The following is a 17,765-nucleotide window of genomic DNA, read 5'->3' on the forward strand; positions in this document are numbered from 1 at the left end:
TAGATACTCAGCCGTGAAACCAAGCTCTGACTAACAAAGAACTGCTTAATTTTTTTTTTTTTAGATTTTAAAATATTCCTATTTGCTGACTGACATCCTTTCAATAACTGAATTTAATAAAGATGTACCTTATCAGGCTGTGCAGATAACATGAAGTGCTGGTACTAATGCTCTACAATATTCTTCAAACAGATTAGCAGGATGTGCACTTCAGCAAATTTATTCTGGCTATCTCCACTGAATCAGCTGTCTGCTAATGCTTGTACAACTCATCCACCAATGGTGTTATCATAAACAGTTTAATAGAGGTGACTTAGCAAGGCTAAATAGTATATATTTTTAAACCACCTAAGAGCTTAAGGTATTGTGTGGCATGTCTAATATCTAATTGCAATTATGAAGATTATTTCACGTTTTGGTACCCAGCAAAACATATTCTCTTGGTACCAGAAGTGAGCCTCATAAATTAAAATTATTTTAAAGGAATTAATTGGTATATTAATATAAAAATTATTCTAGGTATTATAATACTGTATTTGATGGATTAATATTTGATACTATCCCATATATTAGAATGATACTGCAGGCTAGGTAATTAGAAATAATCCAACTATTATTGATTCTTTTTTTTTTTCTTTTTGCTGAATGGGCTTCCTTAAATCAGCCATTTCCATTCAGAATTTGAATATTTGTTTCCACACCTTCTTTCAAATGTTAGTTATTATTTCAATACAATATAAAATATTATGTGAGTGTCCCAGCTAAATCTCAGATTATATTCAGCTCAATATATTAAAAAGTGAGCCATGTTTAAATATTCTTTCTCTTTAGACCTAAATTTCAAGCATAGGCTTGTATCTCCCTCTAGAGATGTATTTGCTAAGAAGCTACTGTATGCAACATAGCACATGTGTTATAATTACTCATATCAGTACAAGGACAGAGACCTATATTTTAGGTCAGTGTGTTTCCATTTTATTATACAGATTATGAAATGAATGAATGCTATAACATGTCTGAAATATCACTTGTCTTGGAGAAACATATAAAAGAGATAATTTGGAGAATTATTTATATGTTTTCCTGTGAGGACATGTGTTTTTAAAGTTTAGGTTAAACTTAAGAATTTGATTTGGCACTGGTCATGGCGAGGAGATTGAATGAATTGCCCCACTGTCATATGAAATAGCTCTGAAAAGGCTCTCCATTGCTGTCATTCAGCTGTTCATTGCGAAGCATTGAAGCCCCACGAATTAAACAGACATTACTGTGTGAGCCATTATTTGATCACCATTCTGAAAAGACGGCTAATTCCATTTTTCTTTTTTTTCTTCTTTTGGGGGGAGGAAAGCAGGGAAGGTCAATAGGGGGCGGGTAGTAATGGGTAGTAGACCAAGAGCGATTGTATGACCTTTTCAGAACGGGTATGCTGAACCCTTGCTCCCCCTTGTCACAGTTTAAAAACCAGAGGAGCTAGTTTAGAGAAGAAGTTGTTAGCATTCCATTTTTATTATGACATTTCACAGTCATCTGATTTAATGTCCCTTGACCGGATTGTCCACCGTGAGACGATGGGCTTGAAATGTTATTTAGAGCATTGATAAAAGGTGAGCGGTTCTAAGATGACAGCGAGTCATAAGGCTGGTGGTGTGACATTAATTTTCTCCATAACAGAGATGGAATAAGACGTCACGGTGACAAGCTGTCAATCAGCTCTGGCCCCTCAGAGCATCTCGATGCCATAGGATGGGGTATTGCCTTTCTCGTAATAGAGCTGAACTGAGATGCTCTCCCTGACAGCTGCTGCAGCCATAGAGAAAATATATTATACAGCCTTTCATTAAAAAAATAAAGAGGACTCCTCTCCAGAGCATTTCAATCTTTTCCCATCTATTGAGGGCTGAAAGGATTCACAGCAAATCATAGATTCCTCTGCTATGGAAATTTCTGGCTTCAGAAGCCATCCAGGTTTTGAGGCCTTCTAAAATAACCATAAATAACAAGGCAGGAATACTTCTTGATGAAGCATTACTTAAAGTTATATTTTTAAACCGATATATTTAAGTTTTTTGCTTCTTTTGGAGTTCTTATTATAATCGATGTGTCAGTGGCCTAAACAGTTGAAGTTTGCAATAAATTACTGCGTGTCAGCTGACTCGAGGAAATGAAACCTTCAAACAATAATTACCCCTCCAAATGGGAAGCAGAACATCAGAGCTGAAGCACCAGAAGCTATACGTCTGTGCAGTGAGGTTACCAGTATGAAACGATTCTCAAACGTGAGGACTGATGATATTTATTTTAGTCACAATGAAACTTGGTTTAAATTGCTCCTGAAAATTATAGGACAGGAACCGTTTGATAAAACTTTTCTCTATTGTTAGGATAGGAGACTTACCTGGTTTATAACACTCAGTAAGCTCCGAGATAAGAAGCAGCTTCCCAAACCTGATGTCACTGCATTAGAAAGACAACGTACCTACAAACCTCTGAATTATAATACTGCTGTCTGAAGTTCCCACTGTTAAACCCTCAATTTAAAGGAATTTAAAAGGAGAGAAAAGTGCATTTTTACTGAACCCTGTCATCTGGGTAGTTTAAACAGATTTTAGGTGATAAACAACTGTTTAAAAACAATAAAAGATTAAGAGCTAATCCTTGTGCTAAACACTCCTTTTTAAAAGTTAGGCTATGAGATCACACATCTATCTGCATTTCCTCCTCTCGATACATCAAGGTCATAGCTTCAGTGTAAACAATGATTAGTCATACGGGACTGATAAAGTTAATATCGCAGTATGCTTTGGCTTGTCGGTATTCTCACATTCTTAATACAAGGGTGGGAATGTTCTTTACTCTAGTAACATTTTAATAAATAATTTATTATGCAAAAGTATGTTATGCTCCTTGGTCATAAAGCATTTTAAAGATTATGAAAAAGAAGTACCTTTGATTTAATGAGTAGAAATGCTGATCTTGTCGTAAGAAAAATGCTATGAAGTGTAAACAAACAAATGCATATCACTATTGTATAGGTTCATTTTACTCTCTGAGTATTTCCGCTCGTTAAGTAGAGTTCTGAATTATTGTATTGGTATTCTGCTTTTAATTCCTTCAGGTCCTATACTTATTAAAATGCTACCATAATTAATTTCTGAAATTAAATAGGTTTTATCATTTGGACCTGATTCTTCTATAGACTATACATATTACAACAGCAAATAAAATGACAACTTTAATAAAAATTACTCCTCACTTTTGAATTTATTTTTAGTGAGAGTTGATTTATTTTAGATTTATATGTCTTTTACGTAAAAGGTTTATAGAAATACATGTCTTTTAAATTAAATATTAGAAAACAGTCTTTTGATAATTTAACCCTCATCTAGCACATGCAATTTCCAGAACTCACCAAGAAGAAAATGGTAGAAAAAAATGATTAATTGGGGCTGGTCCAGTGGCGTAGCCGTTAAGTGCTCCCACTCCACTTTGGCGGCCCAAGGGTTTGCAGGTTCGGATCCCGGGCGCACGCTGACACACTGCTTGTCAAGCCATGCTGTGGCGGCATCCCATATAAAGTAGAGAAAGACGGGCATGGATGTTAGCCCAGGGCCAATCTTCCTCGGCAAAAAGAGGAGGATTGGCATCGGATGTTAGCTCAGGGCTGATCTTCCTCACACACACACACAAAAAAAGATTAATTAATTTAATGTAGACTCTTACTCCCAATGTGTGAAGTGTGTTACCTAACCAACAACTTAAGATTCAATATTAAGAATCATTAGTCTCCAAACCATCATACTGCTGGATGAGAGATTTCTTGGAGTGGTTTGGTGAAGGAGATTCAAGGAGGAAAGCAGACATATCCTATTCTATAATTTATTATTCACAATCTACGGATAATTATTTATGGAGAAGAAATGTTGTAGTATTTTTTATTCTTTCAAAAAATCTATGGGGCCAGCCTGGTGGTGTAGTGGTTAAGTTTGCATGTTCCACTTCAGTGGCCCAGGGTTAGCAGGTTCGAATCTGGGCCTGGATCTACACACCGCTTATCAAGCCATGCTGTGGCGACATCCCACATATAAAGTAGAGGAGGATGGGCACGGATGTTAGCCCAGGGCCAATCTTCCTCAACAAAAAGAGGAGGATTGGCAACAGATGTTAGCTCAGGGCTAATCTTCCTCACCAAAAAAAAAAAAAAATCTTCTTAAATACAGCTACATAAATGTGTGTGTGTGTGTGCGTGTGTGTGTGAGTGCATTCATAATGGTGGAAGGGTAATTTGTATTGAAGAACCACAGCTATCCCTTTGAATCACTTAAGCAGCATCCTGAGGTCAACCACGAAACTTAGTATTTTCTCAGCACATCTTTGAGACCCTTTAGGACCTTTCTCGCGTAATACTGATGTTGGTGTCTTTCAGAGCCCATTGCGGATATTCCACAACCTGAAAGATGTGGGATTTCTCCAGGTGAAAGTAATCAGAGCAGAAGGGTTAATGGTCGCTGATGTCACAGGTAAGAAATGATGCAGTTCTCCTGTTGCATATATATATCAAGCATCTTGCAAGTTCTAGACCATCTAATGATCGAACTCTGCATTTTGTCTGACTGGATCATCAAAGTAAATAATGTAAATATAAAGTTTCAGGTTTGATCTTACAAAGATCTACTAACCACCTCATTTTTTTTAGTCTCTGCTTTTTAAAAGAAGGGTAATATATTAAAAATAAACAATAAAAAGCAAAATAACTTTGAATTGTTGCCTTCTCCAAGGTTCAGCAAACATGGAATATTTCTTCCAGATTTCATCATTTTCGCATTTTGGAGTAATGCTGTATCTTCTCTCAGACAGTATCAGTTTCCCTCAGATGATTTCATAGTATCAACACTTGTAATTCAAACATGCGTGAAATCTGTTGCCTAGTTCACTGAAAAGTTTAGATGCATAATCCTCAATTAGTTGGCATGAACTCTTGGTATTTGGGATGCTGATCCAATTCCTTAGTTGTCCAAATTCTTTAGCACATCCCAGAGATAATTCTGGATCTAAACTAAGCATCTAGATTGTTCTAAGTTTTTTAAACCAAGAAATAGGCTTATAAAAACGCCAAAATTAGTCTTGTCTCTTAAAGCTTCCTGATTTGAATATTGCTGTTTCTATGACATATTGCTTAATTGGCTGATGGTAATTATTTCATCAATTTCCAGAATTAAATCATTGTTTTGAATTTGCAATTATGTGATGATTCATTTATTGTTTAATTTCATAAGGATCTGGGAAATGTTTATACCATTCCTTAAATTGTCCATCTCAAGATGGATAATAAGTAGGACAGACTTGACTAATTTTTGTGCAAATTTCACTGTTCCTGAAAGTATCTACTTATTATTTGGGGAAATATGCTTACCATTGTGAGTGTTTAGCAAGTTGACCTTAAAAAGGTAGCTGACTTATTTGAAAGGGAGAAATGTACTTTTCCTACCATTTAAGGGCTTGCAAATCAGTTACATGACCGCTGGTCCCCTTCTTTAATTCATTAAACAGAATCAAAACTAAATTAAAAGATCGCATGCCTTAAAACTAAAATAGCAGATGTCTGCTCCAAAATGGCAATATTTTTAGAATTTTAGTGTTTGCATGGTATCAAGTGACTATTTATTGTGTGATAAAAATTAAAATGTTGAGAGCTTATGGTTTTTTAAAAGAGGTAATTACCAACTCATTTGTAACCAAGAAGGTAATAACAACTGTCGAATGTTCTTTCAAAATAGGCATACCTGAACACATACCTGATCACAGTGGGAGAGAGGGTAGTTTGTAATCTTTTTGCATATATGCTGACTTGGCTCCTTGTATTAAGCAATTAGTGAATGTTAAGTTTATTTATTTCCTTTTTTATTTCTGGTATGGTTATTATCAAATTAATCTGGACACAGTAATTTCTTTTTTTTTTATTAAGCTGCATTTATCATTAGAACCAACAGTCAATGTGAATGATTGACTAACTGCTCTTTTTTTGTTCACTTTGGACATTAAAGACTGGCATAGGAACGCAGTATTCCTTTTACACTGCAGAGGTTATACCTAGCCTCTGATTCCCCGCAGCAGGTAGATTCAGGAAATCACAGCAGTGAAATTCACCATCATTCACCTTCACTCTTCTTTGGGATTTTCTGTAGGGGTGTGGAGCACCCAGTATTGGGCTGAAAACATCTCAAGATAGGGAGAAAAGCCCAAAATAATCAGTATCTCAGAGGGCACCTAAGTACTAAGAACTATCACTGGACATTTATAGTGGGCACAATAATTTCTTATAGAAAAATTCAAGTCCCATTTACTTCAAAAGCCTAGATACCTGCCCATTACACAAATTGAGTGCAATTATATAAGTTTGTCTCTCTTGGAGAGAAGCTGTTGTTGCTTTTAAAACTTCATGAATATGCAAACTACGTGAACCCAGTTGGCCTATATGCCACTATGGAAGTTAAAGTATATGTTCTTTTAAAACTGGAAAAAAGAGATATATTTCTTTGGTAATGGTTCTGTGTAAATTAATGTGAATAACAATAGCCTTATCCCTAGGTATTCAATGAAACATAATTTTGATTTGATAAAATGAACTTTAATTTGGGGAATACTAAATAACAGATTCTCCATTTTTTTCCCTCCAGTTTTAGGGATATAAATCTAATGATTCCTCATTCCACACTGACCTTATAATCTAATGTGCTCTGAATTGAACAAGAGAGATGTTGAACTATTCAGGAGCAAGGGGATAATTCAGTCTTTGACCTTGCTCGCTCTTGGACCTTTTGTGGTCTTTATGACATTTGTGATGGTGGCAGAAACTGAGGACCGTATATTTAAGTCGGAAATGTCTGAATATACTACCAATTTTTAAAATAATCTTTACTTCTAAAAAGGATAAATATTTATATGTGTACTAATCCTTCCTGGTCTTTATCATTAAATTTGGGGCACAAATAAGCTCTTTGTATTCTTTACCTCCTACTTCTTCAAAGAACTTTAAAAAATGTTATAGATCTCAGTGGATAATCATAGTCAAGCCCTACAAGATATTAGGCAACAGTTTGAAAAAAAAGGAATTGAGTAAATAGTACTGTCTTCAAATCCTCAAATTAGCATCCTTTTCGGAGTGTTATGGATGGAGAGGGGACATTTTAAATCACTGATAACTCTCTGTGCTAAGCAAAGAATATTTTCCGACCTGGTATAAATGAGGCTATTACAATAAGATGCTTGGTTGGCCTCAGAACACTTTTTTTTCCTAGACAAGTCTGACAAGACAAACTTATATTTGACCAACTTTGTTCTAATTTTAAAAGATTTTTAGTGATCAAAACATCAAGTTAAACTTCCATAGTTTAAGCAAAAAATTTTAAATTACAATATTCCATCATTTAACATGAGCACAGGAAAAAGAGATTCTATAATCTTTTAAGTAGCCATCAATCTTACTGCAGTTACAAAGAATTTTTTCCTTTCAAAATGTAAAATTTTTCTTTTGTTACAACACATTCATTGAGAAACATTGTGATACTGTATTAACTCTGTGTGAATAAAGAGCAATTGAGACTCTCTTTGAATGAGTGAGTATAAAGCACAAATTACTTTTTAATGAAACCCTCAATTCTTTCCCTTTCCACAAAAAGCCTATAGCCGTGTTCAGCTGAACGCTACTACAGTAGGTCACTTCAGTTAAGCCTCTAATAAACTGTTGATAGTCGAGGGTAGTTTTTTCTTCAGTCTCAATAGTCCAGTGTTGGACAGTGCACTTCAAATCATTAAGGTTAATACAGATTTTAAAAAGAGATTAACTCTGGTGGTTAAGGCCTCAATTTACAACTCCCACACATACACATGCATTGAGCAAGGCACAAGAGTGGATTGAAATTTCAGTCAAATTGTGGGCAGCCTTTCACAGCCTGAGAAAGTGTTCCTCTGGTTTTCAAAGTTGGTCAGCTAAATTCTTCGTGAGGGAAAAAGTTTGATTAGCTGAAAAATACTGCACAGTACAACTTACTTACCTTTCAGCTAACCAGTGAAAAGGTTAATGCTTCTCTGCACCATCAAAGCAAAACCTAGAGACGTCTGGCCCTGTGTTCACTGGGGAAGATTCTCTCTACCGCTAAATCAGTGTTCCTTAAAACTGGACAGATTGTGAACAGAGCAAGACCAATGGGAGGGAAAAAAATATTATTTTTGGTGGTGAGAAACAGTTCATGTGGGAAATTTGTCTTTCCTAGCTTCTAATTGTTCTTTTCCTTGGATGAGACCTAATTTCTGCTTTCAACAGAACATTTAATGTCTTCTGTGTTAAGTGAGGCTTTCTTTGCAGAGTATTTAGACCTGGCCTATTGGTTCTTTCAAGTTCTAAGAGAAGAAAGAGAAAAGGGTTCTTCTCCTCGGCCCCTCCCCTTCATTTTCCCCTGGGTTGTTTTTTCTGAGCTCCCTAGGAAGAGGTCGCAGCCTCCCCAGAGATTCTAGCCACTCAGTTTCAGAAACAGTGATATGGGAGAACTGTGAAACCTTTCAAAAGATGCCCTATCTTTTCACTGAATTAAAAGGTACACGCATATAAAACCCTACCCCAGGTGAATTGATCTCTCAAATTAATGCATCATCTCTTTTAGGAAACAATAGAGGGAGAGAAAGAGAAAAAGGAAGAGAAGGAGAGAATTTTACAGTTAACATAATCTGTCCCTGAAATAGTCCCATTAAATGAGCATATCTTTTTCCAAAACAAGGCTACACATAAGGATGTGCAACTCACCAGCCCCATAGCCTGGAAACCTACTAGTTATTAAGAGAGATGTTTACTACCCCTTTATTTGCATAGACTTTTCCCATGTTTTTCTTTAGGAAAACTGTCTTCATTGTTGGAAAATATTTAAGTAACAAAACAGCAGAAAAAGACATGCTACAGTTTTTTTATCAGCTTCGTGAGAGTCTTATTATCTTAAGAAATAACAGTTAGCAGCTCGGATTCATTAGCAGAGCTAAATTTAAGCCCCATTTGACAGGCTGCCTAGAAAACATTTTGTTTTGCTGTCTGTGGGCTTTAATTAAGATGTGTTCAATTTCAGTCCTCTTCAGTCTAGCCCCCCCCCAAGGCAACTTGCTGTGTCACAGACCGGCGATCAGACACTTTTAGATGGTCCGGCCCATGACTTTGACCTTCTGCGCAGTCCGGCGTTCCCTGGGGAACCGTTCAACTCATGAGGTCTGATTTCACACTTCCAGGATGCCTCAGCTCTCTTAACAATGACAGGGAGACAAAGCCCTTTAGAGCAGGCCGCATGGGGACTTGTTTAAATTGGAAACCAGAGAGGAGTCAAGGAACAAGGTTATGGGCTACAGAATAGTGCTTTTAATAAAGAGCTCACAGCTCTGGCTCAGCTCAAAGAGGTCTACCTCTGTACAATTAATTGAGCCATTTATCTGGAGCATCTTAGGCCTCTACTTTCTCACAGAATTGCGTGGTAAATATCAGCTAAGAAGCAAATGAGATATGCATGAAATGAATTTTAACACTTTGATTACTGTGCCTCCAGTCTTCATTAAAAGTAAATTTATTTGTATTTCTGACCTCATTATCAGTCGGCTGCCTGCATTTTTATTGGTTCCTGTGATTTCCAGCTTGAGTATGTCATGAGGTATATTTTATACAGAGATTTGGATTTATTATTCTTGGTATTTTCCCTGAACATTATGGGTCTGTTCAGAGAAAGAAAGTGAAAAGGGAGCTATACAGAAAAAGGCGAGTCTGTTCTTCGAAAGTTTTATATACAGTTGGAGAAATGCCAAGCACATATACATAATAGAGACAAGATATTATCCTTTTAAAAAATTAACTTTTTGTGGGTTACTCAAGCAAATTGCATAAGATATATGCAATTGTTGCTTGAGTGGCCCTCAGAACACAATAGCTCTACTGGAAGAAGTAGCTACATTGCTTCTTTTATAGAATTGTAGCAGTTTGAATTTTTAATAGCAATTGCCATTAATTGCCGTCATCATATTTAATAACACTGATGGTATCTGATAAATGCAGCCTTAGATTTTATGATCATTATTTAAAACCTACATTGGAGGAAGAGAAAATATATACCCTTTAAACTCTTTCAAGTTCCATTGAAAGTATTATACGTAAAATATAGCGGAACTTCTTCATATTTGTGAATTATCAAGGGTAAAATAATTTACCAAATAAAAGGGGGTTATGTGTGGATGTCATTCTTAATTTTTAAACTTTCACTATCTTGAAGTCTTAAAATTATAATCTTATATTCTTATTATCTTAAAATTCTTGAAACATAAAACCAAAGTCTTACACAAAATGTATTGAAAATTTCCCAAGTAAAGTATGCTTTATTTCTATTATATAACCTAATGTTGGCCCTATTTGCTTTTTAATAATTAAGCTTGTAGAAGACTATTAAGCAGATAGCATACTTTGAGAAGAAATTTCATCCAATTTATAATGCATTAAAAATATCCAACAACTGACATTCTTATTATTATAATATGCCTAGTTTAGAAAACAATATTATACGGGTAGATGTTAAATGTCTTAATGTTATATAAATCTCTTCCTTAAGAATGAAACTAAACAAACAAAGGCATCACTAGGAAAGAAAGCAAATCATTGCTCTTCATTCTTTTATGTCACCATAGCTCACATAGAAATAGGGGTTATTTCCTTTTAGTAATTGCATTTTTTAAAAAACTAAATCATATTCTAATTATAGAAATGCAATAACATTCTTCTAAAACCAAATAGTTCATATCAAATATTTGTGAAAAGAGGAATTAAAATAATAATTTAATAGAAGGGCTGGTGAGGCCTGAGTCCGAACTAGTGTTTTACAGGGAATTACAGAAATTATGTGTGATTCGTATGCAAGTCACATGGTTAGAAGACACTGCTCTGGAAGAATAGGTGGGATGACAAAAGAGATTAATAATTGGGTTCGATATGCTCTAGAGGTGAAGGACTATGGGCTGAGAAAGTGGTGGTCCCACTATCAATGGGAAATGAGGGGAAGAGAAATACTATAAAATAATTAATTGAGTGCTGTGGAACTAAGATTACAGAATGATCCTTTGAGTAAAGAAATAGAGAATTGCTGATTTGGCTTGGAGGGCTAGCTCCAGGATTTCACCCAGTGCCTGAAGAAATGCTTTCAGATACTAGAATCATTGTTTAACATTAAACTATTATTTATATTTTGTTACATTATGATATAGTTGTGTAAATAAGCAGTGCATTTTCTAAAACAATGGATTAGGAAAATGCTTCAGAGAGGATCTGGATTTAACTAGGCTTTTTAAGAAAAATATTACTACATGGATATTTGGGTTGTATGATAGTATAGTTAGACTCAGTTGACTAAAGGGTCAAGCCCAAAGGTGATTATACTAAAGGACTGATGTCAATGGGGATGCCAAGTAGAGGAATACAGGGCTCAGTCCTTGGTCTAACCTGTTCAACCTATTTACTAACAACTTTGAGGAGATAATTGACTGTTTCCTTATCAAACTTGCTGGCAAGAATAGTTAATTCATTTTTTTTGAGACCAAAATATGTATACAATCTATATATCTTTATAAATATATAATTTTATAATATAAATATTAAATATAATATATAAGTAATAATTTATATATATATAATCAACAGACTGAGATAATAGGTTTAGTTTAACAAAATGAACATGAAAAAGTATAAATCAAAAGTCTTGCCTGGGTACAAAACAGTGATATCTTGCTTTAACAGTGGAAAATATAGAAAAGATTTTAAGGTTTGAATTGAGTTTAAGCTCTATGAGAGTGAATTATACATACATCAATTTTGTTACATTGAATAAAAGGAAAATGTTGAGAATGATACTGTATTCTGGACTTGTCAGACACGTAGGGTATAAATTCAGTTTTGGAAGCTACTCTTTAAAGAAGAACATTGACAAACTAACCAGAATATATTCTCTACTGGGATATCTGGTGTTTTAAAATCAAGTCCATTGAAAATAGCTCAAGGAAAATGATATTAACAATAATAGTGGCAATTAACATTTATTGAGCCCTTATCACATGTCAGACACTACCCTGAGCTTGGTACAAGGATTAGCACAATTAATCTCACAACAACCTAATTAGGTACTGTTGTTACTCCCACTTTACAAATTAGAAAACTGAGATGTGGAGAGGTTAAGTAACGTGTCCACGTGAGCTCGTTGGGAAGACACTGTGACAACCGCTTCCACTGCTCCTGCTTGGAATCTACAGCAGCAAAATGGACTTCACACACTCTCAGTTAACTGAGTTCTAATGTCAAATCTTAGGCAAGTACATCCGACTGGTGCAACCTAAATCACTCCTGCGACTCTAGCTGCAAGGGAGTCCAGAAATGTCACTTTGGCCTTTATGGCCTCTCTAGATCATGAAGAGACACTAGAAGATAGTTAGAACAGATGCTCAACAAAGCCATCCACACTGTCCAGTGCAGGAGAGCAGGTAACGGACATTCATCGGATACTGTCTAAGTGACAGACGCTGTGCCCCCACTTTACACCCATTACTTCATTTAAACTTAAAAATGACTACAGAGGACAAATCATAACATAGATAAAAGCTACAGAGATATAATTTTGTATGCAATGTTAAAGAAGTATTTCCCAAAAGTTATAATTGCCAAAAATAGATCAGAATATTCCTGTGCAGGTGGTGATTTTGCCTTCACTGGAACTGTTGGAGCAGAGCTCGTATGACCACCTGGTTGCAGAGGGGATTCAAGCCCTACATGAGCTTTGAACTTGGCCTCTAAGGCTTCTTTCCCAGCCCTCAGAATCCTAGATCCTGCAGTAAGTGCCAAAATGAATAAGAGACCCCTGAATGAGTAGATATTTTGTAGAAGAGAAATAAAAAGACAAAGATGTTATTCTAAAGACAAAGGCTGGACAGATGACAATTTTCAGTTTTATACCCTAAAAGTATAAAAAGGATTAATCACCTAACATAGTACTTAATTTTTTTAAGTCTAAAGAATTTTATTTCACTGCAAAAGATCTCTCCAGCTAATTAATTTACTTATAGGGAAGATCATCTGAAACCTCATACTTTTCTGTGGAAAGTCTAATTGAATATATGTTCACTGTAGGTCCTAAAGTATCTATGAAGGCTTGCAAAAACAAAGGAGTTTATAATATATTTTTATACGTACTCATGTTAGACCAAACAACTTTGTGTTTCTAATCTTGTAACAAGTACTTGCATATAATTTCTGTATTAAATATTAATTGAAAATAAAGTCTTTAAATGTTTTTACCATAATTTATCTAAACTCTTAAAAGCTTAGTCATAATTTCTTCATAGCCTCTCCTCATTTTATAGATCTCATAGTCTCCATTTTCTTTCTTTTCCAGTTTCTTATCTGTCTTGTTTTATTTCCTGTTGGTATGTCATAAATTTTGAACCTCCCAGCACATACCAAGATGGTTCAATTCTGGACTCAAGAATGCATCTATTTACACACAATACTATAAATATTCTTTTACAGCTAGTTCTAGATCCCAAGGGAAATAAACTCATGTATACATTGAACTTTCTTTCCATTGCTCTTAGTCATGGTTCTCAAAGTGTGGTCCAGGAACCTCTGGGGATCCCCAAGACCCTTTCAGGAATCTGTGAAGTCAAAACTATTTTCATAATAATACTAAGATGTTATTTACCTTTTTCATTGTCATTCTCTCATGAGTATACAATGGACTTTTTCAAAGCTACATAATATTTGATCATTCTGATGTTAATGTGTCATGGATTTATTTTTGTTATTTTTGAATGAAAAAAATAGTTTTACATGTTCTTATTTTTAATTTCTAAGACGATAAATTTTGGTTGCTATAACCCACATAAACAAAGCAGTAGATCCTCAAGTTTCTAAGAGTTCCTAAGACCAAAATGTTTAAGAACTGTTGCTGTAGGGTGGTGTGGGGGAAGGTAGTATTACACCCTGGAGTGTTTTAGAGATTCGTGGGGGAATTTAGTTGCCACAATGGTTGGGGAGCACTATGGGTATTTGGTGGCTGGAGGTTGGGGATGCTGATTGTCTTACAAAGCATTAAAAAATCTAAAATAGTGAAAATTGTCCCATGTCCTACATGACCAAATACAGACATTGATATAGGTTTAAAATCTATTTCATGATTATCTAAGCCTAGGTAGCATCTTGAAATACATATTATTTACTCAAGCCTTACAAATGCTGCCATTTTACACAGTAAACACCAAAGATCTTAGGATTGCCTCCACTGCATGATGTGGTTCCCCACTGCTCCTCTGACATATTTACTTGTCTTCCCATCGCTCACCGTGCCCCGCTCAGGTGCCCTGAGCACACCAGGCTTTTGCTCTAGCTCTTCCCTCTGCCTGGAATACTTTTCTCCAGATATTCACTTGACTACTCTTTCACTTCCTTCAGTTCTTTGCTCAGACCTCACTTTCTTGAGGCCTACCCCCACCATCCAAATTAAATTGATAAACTGTGCCCCTCCCCCACACTCTTCAAACCCTTTATCCTGCTCTGTTTTTCTCTGTTTTCCATTAACGTGTGTCATTCTCTACTAGACAATGTTATCTACTTATTAATTATTTTCAATATTTGTTCTCTTTCTCCTCCCTCCCCACTGCAAGTAAACTCTAAGAGAGCAGGGACATTTCCTTTTTTTGTTCATATGGCCTGGCACATAGTAGGCACTCAATAAATATTTCTTGACTAAATCAACATATAGTTTTATTACAAACATCTTTCTATTTAGTCATCCTTTATAATGCCATTAAGGCATTATATTAAATTTCAAGACCGTGTATGGGTTAGTTTTGCTTTATTTCAGAACAGTAAGGAGGGTATTACAAAATCTTCAATATGAAAGAAGATTTATTAGATCTCATGGACTGAGAGCCACAACTCTAGGGGGTCAATTTTCCAGCCACAATGAAACCTGCTTCATGATTTAATGAGAAAAGAGAAGCCCTATTATTATTACTCAGTCCCAGAATCCGACCCAGTGGGAACCTAGTGAAGAGTGTCAGTTAATCTAATTCTACCAATCAGATGTGTAAAATATGTTTAGGTCAGTTGATGAAAAAGGCTAAGGTCAAAACCCCATCTCCAGTAATAAGGGGAGGATTGGAAGATGTCTCCAACATACATTGCTTTGTGTTCTGGTGGACCCTATGGAATTCCTTCAACTGTAACCTTGTTATATGTTATGATTAGAATTCCAGTTTGTAGAAAGGACAGATGACAACCTTGATTATAATTTTAAAAAAAAGATAAAGGATAGCCATTTCAAACTGTGGCAACTGAGGAAATTAAACCAAAGAGCTTAATTTGTGCAAGGTAGGCCTATAATAAAAGGCCCCCATCGGTATGAATTGCTTTCCATGCTATTGAAAGCCTTCTGTGTTTTCAGAGACATAGCAACAAAGAAGTGGTCACTGGGTCCACCCCGACACACACACATTTTTATAACACATCACATCCAGCAAACTGTGCTACTTGTCAGCAGGAAAATGACCCTGGACAAAGCCCACCAGTGATGGATCAGGATTAACTTTCTATTCTGGGCGCAAGAATATCATTCAGTATCTTTTAAGTGACTTTAATGCTCAAACCAGTAGTTTACACAGACTGAAGTCATCCCCTGGCCCACAAAACAGGTAGCCAGCAAGCAGGGGTGTTGCAGACTTCCCCACAGTTCTTTATACATATGTCAGTGTTGTGACCTCAATGAGCAAGGGCTGAGAGTGAGAGAGAATTAGCCAGTCAGTGCACCCCATTTAATCCTCAGTGCCGTTTTGAAGATTGCCAGAAAAGATGCCCACTGGAGACAATTCTGACGTTTGCTTTTATTGTTGTAGGAATGGCTTTTTACCATAAGAAGAATTGAGGTAATAGAGTATATGCTTTAAAACCTGTTATAGATTTAGTTTTATGAGTTAAGGTAAAAGAGTCTCTTTCTAATTTTAATTCCCTTAGGAGATTTTTTCCTATAAAAATCCAAGATATTTGCAAACCATACATCTGATAAGGGCTTAATCTCCAAAATATATAAAGAACTCATGCATCTCAACAACAAAAAAACTACCAACCCAATTAAAAAATGGGCAAAAGACCTGAACAGACATTTCTCCAAAGAAGATATACAGATGGCCAACAGACACATGAAAAGATGTTCAAAATCACTAACTATCAGGGAAATGCAAATCAAAACTACAATGAGATATCACCTCACGCCTGTCAGAATGGCTATAATTAACAAGACAGGAAACAACATGTGTTGGAGAGGATGTGGAGAGAAGGGAACTCTCATACACTGCTGGTGGGAGTGCAAACTGGTGCAGCCACTATGGAAAACAGTATGGAGATTCCTCAAAAAATCAACGATAGAACTACCATATGATCCAGCTATTCCACTGTTGGGTATTTATCCAAAGAACTTGAAAACACCAATTTGCAAAGGTACATGCACCCCTGTGTTCATTGCAGCCTTATTCACAATAGCCAAGACTTGGAAGCAACCTAAGTGCCCATCAAGGGACGAATGGATAAAGAAGCTGTGGTATATATACACAATGGAATACTACTCAGCCATAAGAAACGACGAAATCCAGCCATTTGTGACAACATGGATGGACATTGAGGGTATAATGCAAAGTGAAATAAGTCAGAGGGAGAAGGCCGAATACCGTATGATTTCCTTCATTAAGTAGTAGATAATAACAACAATAAACAAACACATAGGGACAGAGATTGGATTGGTGGTTACCAGAGGGGAAGGGGGGAGGGGGGAGGGTGAAAGGGATAATTCGGTACATGTGTGTGGTGATGGGTTGTAATTAGTATTTTGGTGGTGAACATGATGTAGTCCATGCAGAAATAGAAGTACAATGATGTACACCTGAAATTTTTGCAATGTTATAAACCAATGTTACTGCAATAAAAAAAAATAATAATAATAGAAAAAAAAATCCATAGGAAAAAAAATAGCCCTTAGTATTTAACTAGATTATGGATAAATACATCAATCCTAACATAATATTTTTAAGTATCTGTTTTATAGTAGTTATGTAATGTATATGGAGGTTTTTGTGTTATAGGGACTCTATTAAAGAGGTAAACAAATAGATTTAAGCTAAATATTCCTTATCATAAATTGTTGAAGTCTTCTTTTTGTATAATTGTCCTTCATTTCTAAAACTGCTGGTGATAGAGTGGTGTAATCACCATAGATCACCAGGGTCATCTTCATTGGGGAAAAGTCTTTGCTTCCTATTCTCCTTCCTGTTCTAGAGTTGGAGAATGATATGCCTCCTTCTCATTGCTCCCACTGCACTCTTCACTTACCTTTGTTATAGTGCTTACAATCCTGTATTATAATTGTGTATTTATGTGTCTATCATGCCCACTAGATTGTGCGTGCCTTGGGAGCTGGACTATGTCTTAATCGTACTTATAATTCTGGAGTGAGAAGAACAGATGCTCAATTAGTAATGAATGCTTCAAAAGGTATTCCTATTTCTCTCTAGAAAATTGTTAACATAGAAAATTGCCGTGTTCTCAAGCAAGGCTAAGACTTTCTTCTAGCTGTCGTGGCGGTTAACGCAATCAACGCCACCTCCTCTGTCTTCATCCAGCACTGCTGCAATTTCTATCTTGCATCCAAACCAAAATCTCT

At 35.8% G+C, this 17,765-nt stretch overlaps 1 protein-coding gene across 12 annotated transcripts in view; it reads left to right on the top strand.

Moving 5' to 3' along the window:
• MCTP1 (multiple C2 and transmembrane domain containing 1) overlaps positions 1-17,765 on the top strand; it is a 507,353-nt gene that overhangs the window by 328,241 nt on the left and 161,347 nt on the right. For all 12 annotated transcript variants that reach the window (XM_087430024.1, XM_087430027.1, XM_087430026.1 and 9 more), the window contains one exon: positions 4,427-4,520. In XM_087430024.1, the coding sequence (XP_087286150.1) occupies positions 4,427-4,520 (94 nt within the window). The remainder of the gene's footprint in view (positions 1-4,426; positions 4,521-17,765) is intronic.

The sequence above is a fragment of the Ceratotherium simum genome, chromosome 4 (assembly GCF_057802395.1).
Source record: "Ceratotherium simum simum isolate JZ-2026a chromosome 4, ASM5780239v1, whole genome shotgun sequence".
NCBI classification, from domain to species: Eukaryota; Metazoa; Chordata; class Mammalia; order Perissodactyla; family Rhinocerotidae; genus Ceratotherium; species Ceratotherium simum.